At 45.8% G+C, this 14,764-nt stretch overlaps 1 protein-coding gene across 1 annotated transcript in view; it reads right to left on the bottom strand.

Annotated features, from left to right (window-relative positions):
- LOC107111678 (dihydropyrimidinase-related protein 2) overlaps positions 1-14,764 on the bottom strand; it is a 74,286-nt gene that overhangs the window by 26,321 nt on the left and 33,201 nt on the right. The window contains exons 4-7 of the mRNA XM_015412684.1: positions 7,118-7,282; positions 6,109-6,170; positions 5,022-5,102; positions 2,227-2,295 (exon numbers count right to left, since the gene is read on the bottom strand). Coding sequence (XP_015268170.1) covers positions 2,227-2,295; positions 5,022-5,102; positions 6,109-6,170; positions 7,118-7,282 — 377 coding nt within the window. The remainder of the gene's footprint in view (positions 1-2,226; positions 2,296-5,021; positions 5,103-6,108; positions 6,171-7,117; positions 7,283-14,764) is intronic.

The raw sequence follows: 14,764 nt of genomic DNA, 5'->3' as shown, positions 1-14,764 counted from the left end.
GAAAGTGACCCATTGGTTATGTACCTGGTTCAAATCCCTTTATTATGCTTGCCCTAGCTGTTTGTACCCATTCCTAACAAAGAACTTGTTTGAGTATCTTTCCAAAGCTTTGAAATAAATTTTGCTTTTCTGAAACGTGGATTTATTCTCGATGCTTGGGGATCCAACACCGAGCCAGGAGTGGGGGGGGTACGGAAAAGAGGGGGGGCTAAAGTGTGCACATGTGCCGTTGGGTGCTTGTGCGCATCCCATGGAGACTTGGGGGGGGGAACCTTTTAGCGACAGGACATGGGCGGGCGCCGGATGCCACGACCTACCACCGGAAACGCGATCAGGCGCCTGCCCTTGCCCCGCCGTTTCCAGAAACTAGAACCTCGGAGGTACTAGTTTTTTACCCCGCATCTTCGGCGGGAAGCCTTGGGTTCGCCACGGGAGCTCTACGCTTCCCAGATGTGGTGCTGTGATCGCGCCCGGAAAATCCACCTATCTTCCGTCTCTGTAGCGTGGCTAATGCTCCGTGTGACCGCAGCCTAGATCAGGAAAACAGCATTTGGGACAAACCTTAGACTCCTCCATTATTGCTGCTCCAGTTAAAGTTGCCACATCCAGTAGCTGCCTGAGAGCAAACAGCAACAAGGACAACAAAATTCAAGATATCTAACCAGAAACCCCCCAGTTCATTTCTGGTTTGACCTTAAATAAGTTGAACGTTTCTGTGTTGAAGTCCTACAGCTTCTAAGGATATTTATTCAGAATCTAGCAGTGAGTTCAATGGGTATGGTCTGCAAATAAGTATGCTTATGATTGTAGCCTTACAATGAAACCCTAAACAGAATTAAACACTTCTAAGCCTACTGGGTTGGATCCAGACTAAATTTCCAACGGCACTGGAAACTGCACTGTTAAGTCTCTTAACAGAACTGTATTGCCCAGAGTTTAAGATGACTTTTTAGGTGGATAGGTAGAAAGGCATGCAGGAAACTTGGCAGTCATATGATTTTGGAAATATGATTTGAAATGTCCAGCTAAATCCCGGGGGTGGCAGGTTGTGGAGACAACCAGGTGGCTGGATAAGTTTGCCAATGGGAGGGGGACTTTAGCACACTGTACAGTACGTTCCTCTTCTGCTAGGAATAGCAGAAAAAAGAATTATGCAGAGATCCTTAATTTGTATCATTTATATACTACAGAATTCAGGTTGCCTTAGGGCACAATTTGACATTCTAAAGACACCATTAAAACCCAGAGGATTTCTGTTTCTTTACATGGGGAAGAAACTGTAATGCTTGAGGCTGCTGCAAATATTCCTGGCCCTCACATGAGGCAAAGTACCATTACTGAAACCACATAAAACATTGCTGCAGCCTTTCCCATGTGGGTGGGGAGACACAGCTATGAAATGTCGCCTTTCAAGTCTCCGTACACTGCAGTCACAGCCTGGATGGACTTAGTCACCACACACACTGCCAAGAAATGTTAACTCACTCTGTAGCAGAACTCCTAAGACTTCAGTCTGTGTGATGACCATCTTTCCCACCTCCTTTGCCATCCTCCCTCTTCCTCCCAAGGCCATAAGGGTGCAGAAGATATCTCCCACTTGGATTTAGTAGGTCCACACATCCTTGTCTTGTACTACAGTAATGCACCTTTCCCTCCATTTTCATCTACTGGGATGCAGAGATGTCCCTGAAGGAGCACAGGTAGGCAAGGGGGCTGCTGCATCAATCCCTTTGAAGACAGTGGACCTGCTGGTTTTCTCAATCACATTCCAGAAAGCCTCCCCACTTCCCTTCCAATTTACTGCTCCTCCGGAATTGAACCTCACTCACTCAAGTAGCTCCTCCACCCAGCTCCTTGGCCTGACCTGATCCCCTTCCCCCTTCCAGCACCAACCCTGTAGCTCACCTGCTCCTTCAAAATTCCCCCCCCCCACTATAGGCTGGATATTGGGAAACAGATTGTGTGACAACAGCTGGGAAATAGGACAAACAGCCCACAAAGTTGAAGACTCTCATGCCCTTGACGGGACCTTTGTGGAGGCCAGCTGTTCAAAAGGTTTGGTCTAGATGGACCAAGAGCCCATTTTCTGTGTAGTAATGTCTCCTTCTCTATTACCAACACGTGTGCAAATCAAGACAGCCATCAAGATTGGGCTCTTCTAGATCGGTAGTATTGACTGGAATAGTGGGATTCAGTCAAGGCTAAGAGATAAGCAGCCACACTCACCTCTTCGGGCCTACTCAGAACATGCCCCTCGGGTCCAGTGATTCCCAGCTCCAAGATCCTTTGCTGCTCCTGAAAGAGAAAAAAGGAGCAGAGCTCAGAAATATTTTATGCAAGAGAAACTTGAGACCCTTGATCCATGCTCACTCTACGTAAGACCCCGTCTGCTGACAACCTGCCCAACTTCTAATGACTGGATAATGAACAACTGCTTATAAACATACATGAAAAGTGTTTTCTATCCAGTCAGATTACTGGTCCAATATTTTCCACTGGCAGCAGCTCTTTCGGGTCACAGTCACACTGACCCTGAACACTGAGATCCTGTAACTGGAGATGCTGGGAATTTGACCTCGGGCTTCATGAATATGCTCTGCTGCTGAACTATGGGACTTCCCCGAGTTTCTTTTTTTTAAAGAATAAACCAGATGAGACATTCCTGAAAATGATTTGTTTCTTAAAAGGAGGGAGGGGCTTTCAGAGTTTAAACTGCAGTGATTTGTTTTTTGGCCAATGGTTGCTTGAGTTACGACTGCTTCTCAGCTGGGGACTCATTGTGTTTTGCAAAATATGTGTGTAGGTTTTCTTGGCCTTATTGTTTGATTTATTTCTACTGTTTGATGAAATCTGTTGTAACCCTTCCTGAGGGTCATGAAAGGGAACTATTTTAAATGTAGGGATTTCTGTGAGGCAGCCCAGAAGCAACAGCAGAGGTAAAACCTAAAAGGTGACGAACTAAGACTTGTGAGACATAAGAGTCCCGGGCCTCCCTCCGACCACATTTTTATGGCATCCTTCTTCCAAGATGCTCAAGGTGGTGTGCATGGACCTATCTCATTTTATCTTCACAATAACTCTGCAAGGTATGTTAGGCTGAGACCCAAACAAGTTGTGTCTAACCCATGGCTGTCAATGTTGTTTCAAAAAAGAATTTGGCCATTTCAAAATGCCACCAGGGGGCCCAGGGTGCAGTGGGACCAGGCAATCTTGGGTCCCCCTACCTTGTGAGCACCTTTTCAACGCTCTCTGTTTGGTGTAGTGGTTAGAAGCACAGACTCTAATCTAGGAGAACCGGGTCCCTACACCTCCACATGCAGCTGCTGGTGTGACCTTGGGTTAGTTACAAGTTCTTTCAGAGCTGTTCTCTCATGTATAGTTCTCAAAAGAGCTCTCTCAACCCCACCTACCCCACAGGGTGTCTGCTGTGGGGAAGAGAAGGGAGACTGTAAACTGCTCTGAGACTCTTTCAGGTTGTGAAGGGCGGGGTATAAATCCAATCTCCTCTTCTTCTACTGCTGAAACAGGCTGCTTTGGCACTTGGAAAGATAGGGTGGTGGGGTGAACAACATCACTTAGTCCCACGGTGGAATGGCCCAATCAGGATTGTGTCCCTGAGGCATTTTTAAATGGCCAAAATTGGTTGGACCCGTGGCTACCATAACATCTAGTTTGGTCCTGAGAGACACAGCACAACTGATCCCTGGTCATCTAGTGAGCCTCATGGCTAAAGAGGACAAGGAAAGCCATTAACATGTCTGAGCAGGAAGAGCTGGGTTCAGATCCTTCCCCCTCATGAAACTCCCTGGATGATGTCACCTTGGTCATTTGTTGCCTACCCCACAGGATTGTTGCAAGGATAAAAGTGAAGAAGAGAGAATCACATGCAGTGTTCTGAGTTCCTCAGGAAACAGCAGCATAAAAATGAGATTTCTGAGCCTGGCCCCCCCCCCCCCAGCTAGTCTGACATTCTGACCATTGTATCACACCAACTCTGCATAATAAAAGGCTGGGGAAAACCAACAAAAGGAACTCTCTATGTGCCTAGGCTAACCTCGCTAGCCAGGTAGAGAAGGCAACAATGTTGTGAGCTCAGCTACATCCTGCCTTACAGCACCCTGTATGAACAGGATCAGAGGTGCTCAGATGTCCTTCAACTGAAGTCAAAATATACAGGAAATGTATCTCTAAAATATTCCTTCTGTTGTTGTCCCTGCCCATTCCTTTCCCCCTCTTCTTCTCTGTCACCTCCCACTGACAGGGTGCGTTCAGACGGGGCATTTACAATGGTATAGGTGCTGGTTGGAATCGGTGTACTCACCGGCGTTCATACACAGAACATCTGCCTTCTGTCCCTAACTGTTGCAAAGAGCTTTAAACCGGTGTATTCTGCCACTAGGTCCCCAAGTGGTGGTATCCTGAGTGCACCGGTTGTAACCGCTTTACCCCCTGTCTGATCGCTCTCCACCGTTGTAGAGCCACTTCCGTTCGGAAGCCCGAGGCTTCCACTTTTCACCCACCATTTTTTTTGTTAGGTCGGGGATACGTGCTTGGGCGAAGCTTCGCCCCGCGTTTGTTTTTTAAAAAAGGGAAAAGGTCCTTAGTTTAAAGTTTTAAAGTCCGGGACCTCAGGGAGGCCAGTTTGCTCTTTAAACTTTAAAGGTAAGTCCTCTCTTCAGGGCATGCTTTTCTGGATGGGGTGTTTTGCGCATGCGCGAAGATCGCCATTCTGTGGATGGGTGCCTATGCGCATGCGCAAACTGAGTTTAAAAAAACAAACCACCAACGCCCACTGTGTGTGAACGAGCGTACAGCGATGGGCTCCGCAGACGGGAGGTAAGTGTGATCGCATTTCAGCTGGCATAAACTGCACCGGTTGGAACCGGTGCAGTTTATGCCGGCTGAAACGCCCCGTCTGAATGCACCCACAGTGTTGCAATTGTAGGTTCTGTGGTGCAGAGACCAAATCTTTCCCCTTGTGCCACACATCACTAACCATACCAGCAAGCATCAAAAGGTACCTCAGCAATGATGTCACCATTCTCAGCATGGACTTGGGCAATGGCGCCGATGTCACGCATCACGCTCAAGACCTCATATATCTAAGAGACAGAAAGGATGTTACTATAATGCTTCCAATGTATTACATTTCGGCACCATCTTTCTTTCATTATGGACTTGGTGGTGGCTTACACAGTGTTGTCCTATCCAGGCCCCGCCTTCTCAGCATTTGTAGAATAAATCCCAAGTCTCAAGCCCACTGGGCCTCAAAATAAAAGTTCCATGGTTCTCTTGATCTCAGAATTCGTAGAATTATTCACAGGAAGCTCTCTTACACTGTATCAGAACACTGGTTCCCTCCCCCCCCCCCCCGGTCATCTCATTTGCTCTTACTGGCAGTAGATCACCAGGATCTCAAGCAGGGAAAGGTTTCTCCAACTCCAACTGGAGATACCAGGAACTGGCCTTGGGACCTACTGCATGCAAAGCAGATGAGCTATTGCCTACAACAAAATGTCTTGTCCCTTATTTGGCAAACAGGTTTACCAATTGGCCAAGGTGGGGTAGGGGGTCAAATATACTGCCCAAAATCACCCAACAAGCATTGCAGCTAAATCAGGGTTTGAACCTTGGCCTTCCACACTCTGTCCATTAAGCCACACTGGACAGCAACAACTATGAGTAGGAAACCAGAGAATCACAATTGCAAACTAGTTCCAGTACCTCTGTAATCATACACATTAGTTCTTCCAATCAATAGTACCCAGAAAAACTCTACATTCTCTTTCTAAAGTCCACTCCATCATCCAAAAATTTCATGATATTCAAAAGGACCTGGAGGGAGTTTATAAGCTTCACCTTATTAGCAAATACAGCAAAGCTCAAAGGGTTGTTTCTGCTACCCAATACCACTTGCCCATTTTACAGCAGAAGTCTGCCATACCCAATGAAACAGACTAACTGAAGTAGCAGTCTCACTGATCTAGTCTATTTTTAAGTGCAGGAAAGAAAACATTCCTGTTCCAACCTCCAGAGCTCATGGATCCAATCATGTATCACAACCATGGCCACTATAAAACCCATGTACCAATCAAGAAGTTCACATACCTGAGAATCTGTTAGCTGAAAATGATCCTTGAAGGCCATGTAAACCAAGAAGGAATTCACTCCTATTTGAAACGCAAGAGGAAAAGAGGGAAAGATAGAGAAAGATGTTTAAGCTGCATCAAATCTACAAAGCTGAGGATGTAAGAACAGTCCCACTGCATCATACCAATAATAATGTCTTTCAACAATTATGTCTTTCATCTGTCATTTTTAATGCTACCTTAATCCAGAACACCAAAGGCCAAATGCAAGCTTAATTCATCTGTGCCAACAGATATTTATTCTAGGCTTATTTGTGGATTCCAGATTGGGCAGTCTGTTGGTATAATTTGTTTGCTTGTAACCACTGGCCACTGTAAAAGAGGGGAAATTTTTTGCCTTGCAACCATGTCCGTTAGCAGTTTATGAATCTGAACTGCCAATTCACAATTACCTTTAACCATGAATGCAGGCACATGAATGCCTCCCACATCAACCAACAATAAGAACTCAAATAGATGGGATGAAGAGCATGTCTGATTTTGATTAGTGAAACTGAGTGAAGGTTGATCAAGATGGGTAGCTGTGTTACTCTGTCTGTAGCAGTAGAAAAGAGCAAGAGCCCTGTAGCACCTTAAAGACTAACAAAATATGTGGCAGGGGATGAGCTTTCGTGAGTCACTGAAGAAGTGAGCAGTGACTCACGAAAGCTCATCCCCTGCCACATATTATGTTAGTCTTTAAGGTGCTGCTGAGTGAAGGCTGTATGGGCATAAGTCAAACTGAAGCTGCACAAGCCTAAAATGTGCATTTTATAGATAGGCAGAGATGTCTGACCTTCATCCAATCTGCTTAAGCCCTAGGAAGGTTTTCTGGAGAACTATATCTGAAGCTTGCACAGCTAGACCATGTGCCCACTTCAGAAAAACATGAAAAACAGGATCCACAGCTATGGCTAGGGTGGAGATGTTCCTTTAATCTCACATTAGCCTGAAAAGTAACTGAGCCTCCAAACAGTTCTCCAGCTCACCATGGTCTTTAACCAATGCTTCCATCTCTTCCTGAACTCCTTTATGCCACTCTGTGATGTCCACATGCAAAGAGTAATCGCAGCAGGACTTGCTGTCAGCCCATTCACGCCACTGGTCAAATGCAGAGAGCAAGCTGTTCCCCGGCTCTGAAACGACGTGATCAACTGCAGATTTTTTTAAAAAAAAAAACATACAAAAAACAGCGTACATTAGCAACCTTTAATGCATGCCCACATATAAACTCACACTTGTGACACAGATTGTGTTTTCACAAATTTTTCAACACAGATGTGGATCTCATTGCAGACATTGCTAATGTTTCCCAATGCTAATGTTTTCATGATATTGATTGGTATTTCTCTGGTGCAGAAGGAGAAACAGAGAATTCCAGCAGTTCATTAGCTTTACCATGATGTCTCAGATGCCCTCTCAGGGAAAGAGTCATAAGGTGGCATTACTGGGTAGCTTCTGGAACGCCAAGAGGGCTCACCTCTAAAACTGACATTGCAAAGGCCTCTGGAACAATCTTATTTATTTATTTATTTGGATTTCTAGCCCACCCTCCCCTACATAGCAGGGCTCAGTGCAAGTTACAACAATAAACATAAACAATGGATTTAGAACAGTTTGAACATAATTACACAAGATTAGAACCTATACTGAACATCAACTAAAACCATTACCAAGATGGTGGTCAGGCACATTGGCCTGATCCAACTTTGGCTTTTCTTATGTTCTTATGAGTGGCAGGATCGCCTAACCACCATGCAGTTGTTTTTGCTGCTTTCACAGGGAACAGAAAGCAGGGGTTTAAAGGGACTCCGATCCTTTTAAGCTCCTGCTTTCTGTTCCATCCATGAACCACTCTAAAAGTTCTTGGAAGTTTGCGACAGTGAACCCATCATGAACTTCTGTTCCTGAACCACAAACAGGACACAATTCATCACAAATTTTGCTTTGTGGTTCTGTTCATGCCCATCCCTAGACCCAGGTTTGAATCCTACTCTGCCATGGAACTTCCAAGGTAAGCTTGGGCCAATCACATACTTTCACCCTAACCTACCTCTCAATTGCAATACAATTTTTAGTTTTTTGGGGGGAAATGCCTGAGAGGAGGGTAACATGGTAATGATAAAATTATGCATGGGTTGAAGAATTTTTTCTCCCTCCTCCATGACAGTAGAGGCACCCAACGGGATTGTCAACCTCCGGGTGGTGTCTGGAGATCTTCCAGGATTACAACTGATCTCCAGGCTACAGAGATCAGTTCCCAAGAAGAAAATGGCTGCTTTGGAGACTGGACTCTATGGCGTTATACCCTGATGAGGGCCCTCACCTCCTGCCTTCCCCAGGCTCCACCCTCAAAATCTCCAGGAATTTCCCAACCTAGAGATGGCAACCATAGCACCCAATGAAACTGACATTTCCACAAAGCACATTTATGGGATTTGCTGCCACAGGAAATCATGACAGTCACTAGCTAAGATGACAGCCTTAAAAGGGCAACAGGCAAATTCAAGGTAGACACCTCCATCAATGGCTATTAGCCGCAATGATTAAGTGAGACTTGAGGATTCAGAGGCAGTGAACCTCTGGATGCCAACTGCTGTGGCGGGCAACTCCAGGGGAAGGGTTAAGGATTGGTTCCCTGCTTGCAGACTTTCTGAGCATCTGGTCACTGTGAGAAAATATGATAGATACATGACATGGACCACTGGTCTGATCCTGGTGGGATCCTTTAAATTAAGGAAGAGACAGGGATTTGGGAATGGGGAGAAAACATCCCCACTCAGATTCACAAATGCAGGAAGTCTGCCAAGGAATGATGGCCAGAGAGAAGGAGAATAAGGATAAACCCCCTTCCTCTCAGTTGAAGTCACCCATAGGTGACTTTTTTCTGGGGGAATGCACCAGAACAGAGTTCCGAAACCTCTTCAACAAAATTATTTTAAAAATGTTTAAAAGTTCATGAGTTTTCAGTATCCAGATTGAAAACTTTGCTTCCCCCTTGAGAGTTCTGACACCACTTCCCCACACCCCCAAAAAGCTCTGCCTATGGGGGCTCAGCCCCTCTAAGATGATGGAGTTGTTAATTGGGTTTTTATATAGAACACATAAACATATGCTTAACTACTGTTGATCCTTGCCCAAAAGTCAGGGAGGCATTGCCTGACAGTTTCTTTAAACAGTGATTCACGCCCCCTTTTTCACAGCAGCATTGCCAAAAGGCAAGTTTGTGGGGGGTTTTTTAACTAAATGCCAAAAGGCAAGTTTGGGAACTATATTATGCTTGTACTGATTATCCGAAGGACACTGCTGTAAGTCAATATTCTTTCACTAAATGGCAGTCAATATGCAAGTCTGCTGAACACTAAGACTGTGACCAGTAGCAGACTGGCCATTGAACTTACTGGGAAATTTCCTGACGGGCCATTGCCCTAAAGGGCCACTGCAGGCCAAGCCCCAGCAACGGTGCATGCGCCCCAAGGGCAGCTTGGCTCAGACTCTTCACCAGTAATGGGTATCAGCTCACCAGCTGTCGTCTCCTGCACTGCTGCTATTCTGTGCGATGAGGCAAAGGAAGAACCAAAGCCCATTGTTCGTGCCACTGAGATCAGTAGCCCCTGAGGTGCTGACTTGTAGCACCACAAGGTCTGCTCAGTTGGGCCGCTCCAGAGCCATTTTCACTTCCCAGTCCACTCCTGACTATGGCTAGAACAACTGATATAATCTACCGCAACTGCAAGTTAAGTGCATGACTTGGATATTCATACAACCGGAGCCCTCTACACACAACACTGTGCATGTTTAAATTAGTATGCATAGACTGCAGATAATCCCCCCCCTCACTTCCCTAGAGCCATGGTCCCAATCCAAATCGTACACCCCCACACACACCACTGCTTTTTATTTTAAATTATCGTGAGTATCTGTGTTGCTCATTAGCTCAGAACTGACTCTCTCTAAGGCGAGGGACAGACCATAATTGAAGCTGGTTTGAAAGAGAGGTCTCGTCTCCTGTCCAGATGTCACCATTATCCATGTTATTGCTTCTTTGAGGCTGAAAAACCACAAATATTGTGGGAATCTCTGCATGGCCACCTGAGCGGGTACGTTTAGCATGGGAGACCATCCACAAGCCAAAAAATATATTATATGAAGGGGTGTCTTTTTTACTTATTTATACCCCACTTTTCTACCCGAGGGAGTCCCAAAGTGGCTTACAACATTGTTCTCTCCTCAATGTTATCCTCACAACAACACTGTGAGTTAGGTTACCCAGAGAAAGTGACTGGCCCAAGGTCACCAGCAAAATTCCATGTTACAGTGGGGATTCGAACTTGGGTTTCCTAGGTCCTAGCCCAACACTCTAACTGTTAAACCAAGCTAGCTCTCTATGCATATGTAGGCTTCACAGTTGCAAGGCTTCGGTGCCATTCACAGCTGCACATCACAGGCAGAAAAAATCAAGGCACTGCTGGGAAACATAAAGGCTATAATTCATGCACAGTCATCCAGCTTTTCAAGCAAAAAGCAAAATATGCAATGCAACCCTAATCCCCATCTTGATTCCCTTCTCTATTATCTTTCAAGTTTTAAGAGAAAAAATATTTTGTTCTCTGAAAGAGTCAGGTGACATGAGATAGTGTCACTAGAGTCACAGAGCTTTCAGCTCTGCATCCATTTTCCATTTTTAAAAGGTGGGAATTCCTCGGACGCGAAAACCCAGCGCACATTCTACCAAGAAAGTCAAGTTCTAAGAAGAACACAAGAGCAGCCAAGTTGGATCAGCTCAAAGGGCAATACAGCCTAACATTCTGTGTCTTATACTGGCCAGGCAGATATTTCTTTGAAGCCCCAAAACAAGGATTGAAGACTTTTCTCTCCACTGTCACACAAGCACAAACTTCAGCAACTGCATACCACCTCAGAACCCAGAGGCTGCATTTAGCCATCATGATATAGGAACCTGGTAAAAAAAAAAAATCTTTGAAGCTGCTTTTGACGACAGAGGCTACTTAATGAAGTCAAAGAGCACATGGCTCTTTCCTGCAGATGTCAAGGCATACAAAAGCAAACATGTGGGAAATGTCAAGTCACAGTTATTCTTGCCTACAGTAGCCCAGTGTTGGTGTTGTCCACATTTTTTCCCAAGAGAATCTTCTGCTTCCAGGCCAGTGGGCAGCAAACTGTTCTTCTGAGGACAGAGCTTCAAGCACAAAGCAAATTTACAAACATTTAGCTGCTTCTTTATTCTATTTGGACTTTCCAGATGTGAAGATGTGACCCAGATGGTTTGGGTTTGCCGATTTTTCCCACCACAAGAGCCCATAAAGTGGTCACAGTTAAGACTAGCTCGATTTATAGAGCCCTGGAGGGACCACCACACACAGCTGGGTGTATCACAAGCTGTACAAAGCCAGTTCAGATCTAGTAACACATGGAAAGATTATCCCATTTTCTAGTAGTTTTACGGTTTGCTGAGGGAGCCCATTAAAACCTGTTTACAAGCCAATGTGATTTCCCTTCCATGTTAATAAACACCTGAGATGGGAACACAAGGGCATGGAGACCCACCAGTATCAAATGTTTCCAGCATCTAAATGATCAAATAGGTGTGATTACTGCTTGAAAAATGCAGTCACAGGGAATCCATATCCCAGGGATAATGAATAGTCATGTGATCAATACTCCCTCTAAACTAAGGAGTCCTGTGAGCAAAAATTCTGCTTTGAGAGCTACTGGGATTAAAGTTGTGAGCAAGCGATTTGGCTACTGCATAAATCAGTTTCCTCAGGAGCCATCCTTCCTGAGCTAAGACAAAAATGTGTGAGCTGGAGGCTAAAAAACTGTGAGCTAGCTCACAGTAACTCAGCTTAGAGGGAACACTGCACGTGATCACTTTAATATCTTGGAAATCAATGTGACTTGACATCATAGACTCAAATTCCCAAACTTTGTACCATTTCATCCTAATACTGGCATTGCAAGAATGAGCCACGCAAGTCAGAGGACTACACCGAGGTACAGCCAGTATTGCCCCTCCTTCCTCTTCTACAAGCAGCTGCTCTGCAGATTCAACAGCCAAGGAAGGCGATTTTGCACCCTTCCACCTCCATATGGCTATTAATCCACTTGGGTCCGTGACCCCAGGACTCAACTTTCCTGCAGTCGGAAGGGACTGTTGGGAAGAGGGGAACAAGGGACGGTATCTGTGACCACCGGCTCCTTCCACTGACACGTCACAGTATTCAACCCATTCTTTGGATTTTTCTCAAATTTTATTTTGTTAAAAACATTTCTGTCCTGCCTGATCTCGTCAAAAATAAAAGTTTGTGCAACCATTTCCCCCCACATTTAACCTCATTCCATGCACCTTCCACTCTCCACTGCCAAGGCAAACCTTATTACAAATCCCAGCCTTCCTCCCTCTATCCCCAGCCCCACTATCGATTTCCCCCTTGCTGTCTCTTCTGCTCTCTTTCCTCCTTTCTTGAACAAATTAATCAGCTCAAGATTAAAAACAGACAATAAGCCAAGGCGAGACAACAAAGCAGGCCACTGTTAGCTTATCAGTGTCGTTTTAATGTGCCAGAGTTGGCACCAAAACGCAATGAAACACTGTGTCTTGAGAGAGCAAATTATGCCCCCCAAAAAGGAAAAAAACCCTACTGGTGGAAGGAGATAAGCATTATAAACGCATCCAGCATAGAACAGCAAAATGATCAATTTTGTTTAGTTTATAATAAAGAGACCAAGTACCAAAAAGAAATAGCAGATTTGAAAGGCATCTTTTAAAAAGAATCACCCATTCATAAGGGAGAAAATGAAACCAAACAGCATGATTTTCATAAGAGCATTAAGAAAGGTCAGCAAATTTGCTACGTTAGTAAGCATGGGTACATTCTCTCCAGAAGAACTGATCTTGGAGATCTCCAGGTGCTGCCTGGAGGCTGGCAACACTAAGGGGAGGGCCAGACCTGTAGATTTGAGGGGTAGAGTCTGGGGAGGGCAGGGTTTGGGGTGCAGAGGGACCTCAGCAGGGTATAATGCCATAGAGTCTACTGCCCAAAGCAGCCATTGTAATAGCTGGGAAATTTTCTGTAGGGGAAATGATGTGCTGTGGCTGGGGAACATGGTGATCTCTGGGAGATCTCCAGGCCCCAAAGGGAGATTGGCAACTCCAGTGACCGCTTAAGTGGAAATTGGGATATGTATTTTATCTCAGGGCACATTCAATGACTTCCAACAGCAACAACAAACTGTTTAGAATGTTAGAGGCAAAGGCCAATCAGGCTGCATATGCAAACGACCTCTGTGTTCTGACTGGCTATTGGGGGGAGAGGAACAGCAAACTGTTTAGAATATTGGAGGCGAGACTCAGGCAACGCAGTCAGTGGACAGGGACAGCTTCTGAGTGACAGATCAGGGAGCCAACTGATTTGGGAGCGTGTGGAATGTTCAGGAGAGTCCACGACCAAAACAGAATTATTATAGAGATTGTGAACATGACCCCACCTGTGGATGCTTAACTCCACAGACTGAGGCAACCTTGAAAGCAGGGAGAAGTTTCCCTAAAGTGGTGGACCACACAGGCTTGCAGAAAAATCTCAGAACAAACAAAAATATAGGAGGGGTATTTAAAAAAAAAACAAGAAAGCTGTTGTCTGCATTTGCATAAACAACTGATTCAAAACCAGTGCTGTGAGACCCTGTCTTTCCTGCCAGCTGCTGAAGCCACTGTGTTGAAGCAGGATGGGGAGGCAGCAGAAGGAAGGCTCAAGGATGACCCTCCCACATTCCCACCCACTGCCAACCCACCTGAGGCACAGACAGCGGAGAGCTGGGTGAGAAGAGGGAACCAACGGTAGGAGCAGGCAGGGGAGGAGGAACAAGGACCTTCTCCTTCCTCACCAGCCACTGAGGCTGCTGTGTTGGCGGCGGACAGGAGAAGGGATCCTCTGCCTTCACCCTCCAGTGACCCACCTGCCTCCACTGCCACTGCCCTGGATGGTGGGCAAGGAGGAGCAGGAGCCTCTGCCATACCCCCCACCACTACCCCAGCAACTGCCACCATCACCACAGGTGACTGGGTGGGTGAGCAGAGTTGCCTGATCCAAATCCGGGCCCAAACAGATTGCATTAAAAAATATTGTGGAGTTCTGCCCTCAAGAGTTGCTATTTCTATTGGTTAATTCAAGCACCAATTGTGAAGGAGCCTGTAGGGGCCGCCACCAGTTCAGATCACAGTTCGAAGACACTCCTGGGCAGACACCATTTGTATAATCCCCTATATGGAAGGTGCACTCACAAAGGGCTGCCACAAATGTGCAAATTGCAGCCACTGTTCAGACAGTCTGTGTGCTTTTATGTAAAGAGAGCTTCTGTTTGATCCCTCCCCAGAGCTTGGCTGACAGCTCCCATAATTTCAGAGGTGATCAAGCTGAGGCCAAACTACTCAGGAAGAGGCTCCAAATGACCCAACTGTGATGATGACTTCTGAAGCAGAACCCCCAAGAAGAAACCTGGAATGCTCTCAGTTATGAATTGCACAACAAGTTGCACGAGGTAACACAGGTTCACAGGGACAGCACCACAAAAGGTCAAAAAGGTAGGGGGTGCTAGGTGGCAGGTTCGGGGAGGGA

This window comes from Gekko japonicus, unplaced genomic scaffold (genome assembly GCF_001447785.1).
Source record: "Gekko japonicus isolate JY-2015 unplaced genomic scaffold, Gekko_japonicus_V1.1 scaffold499, whole genome shotgun sequence".
In the NCBI taxonomy this organism is placed as follows: domain Eukaryota; kingdom Metazoa; phylum Chordata; class Lepidosauria; order Squamata; family Gekkonidae; genus Gekko; species Gekko japonicus.
This window is presented reverse-complemented; position numbering and strand designations above follow the sequence as displayed.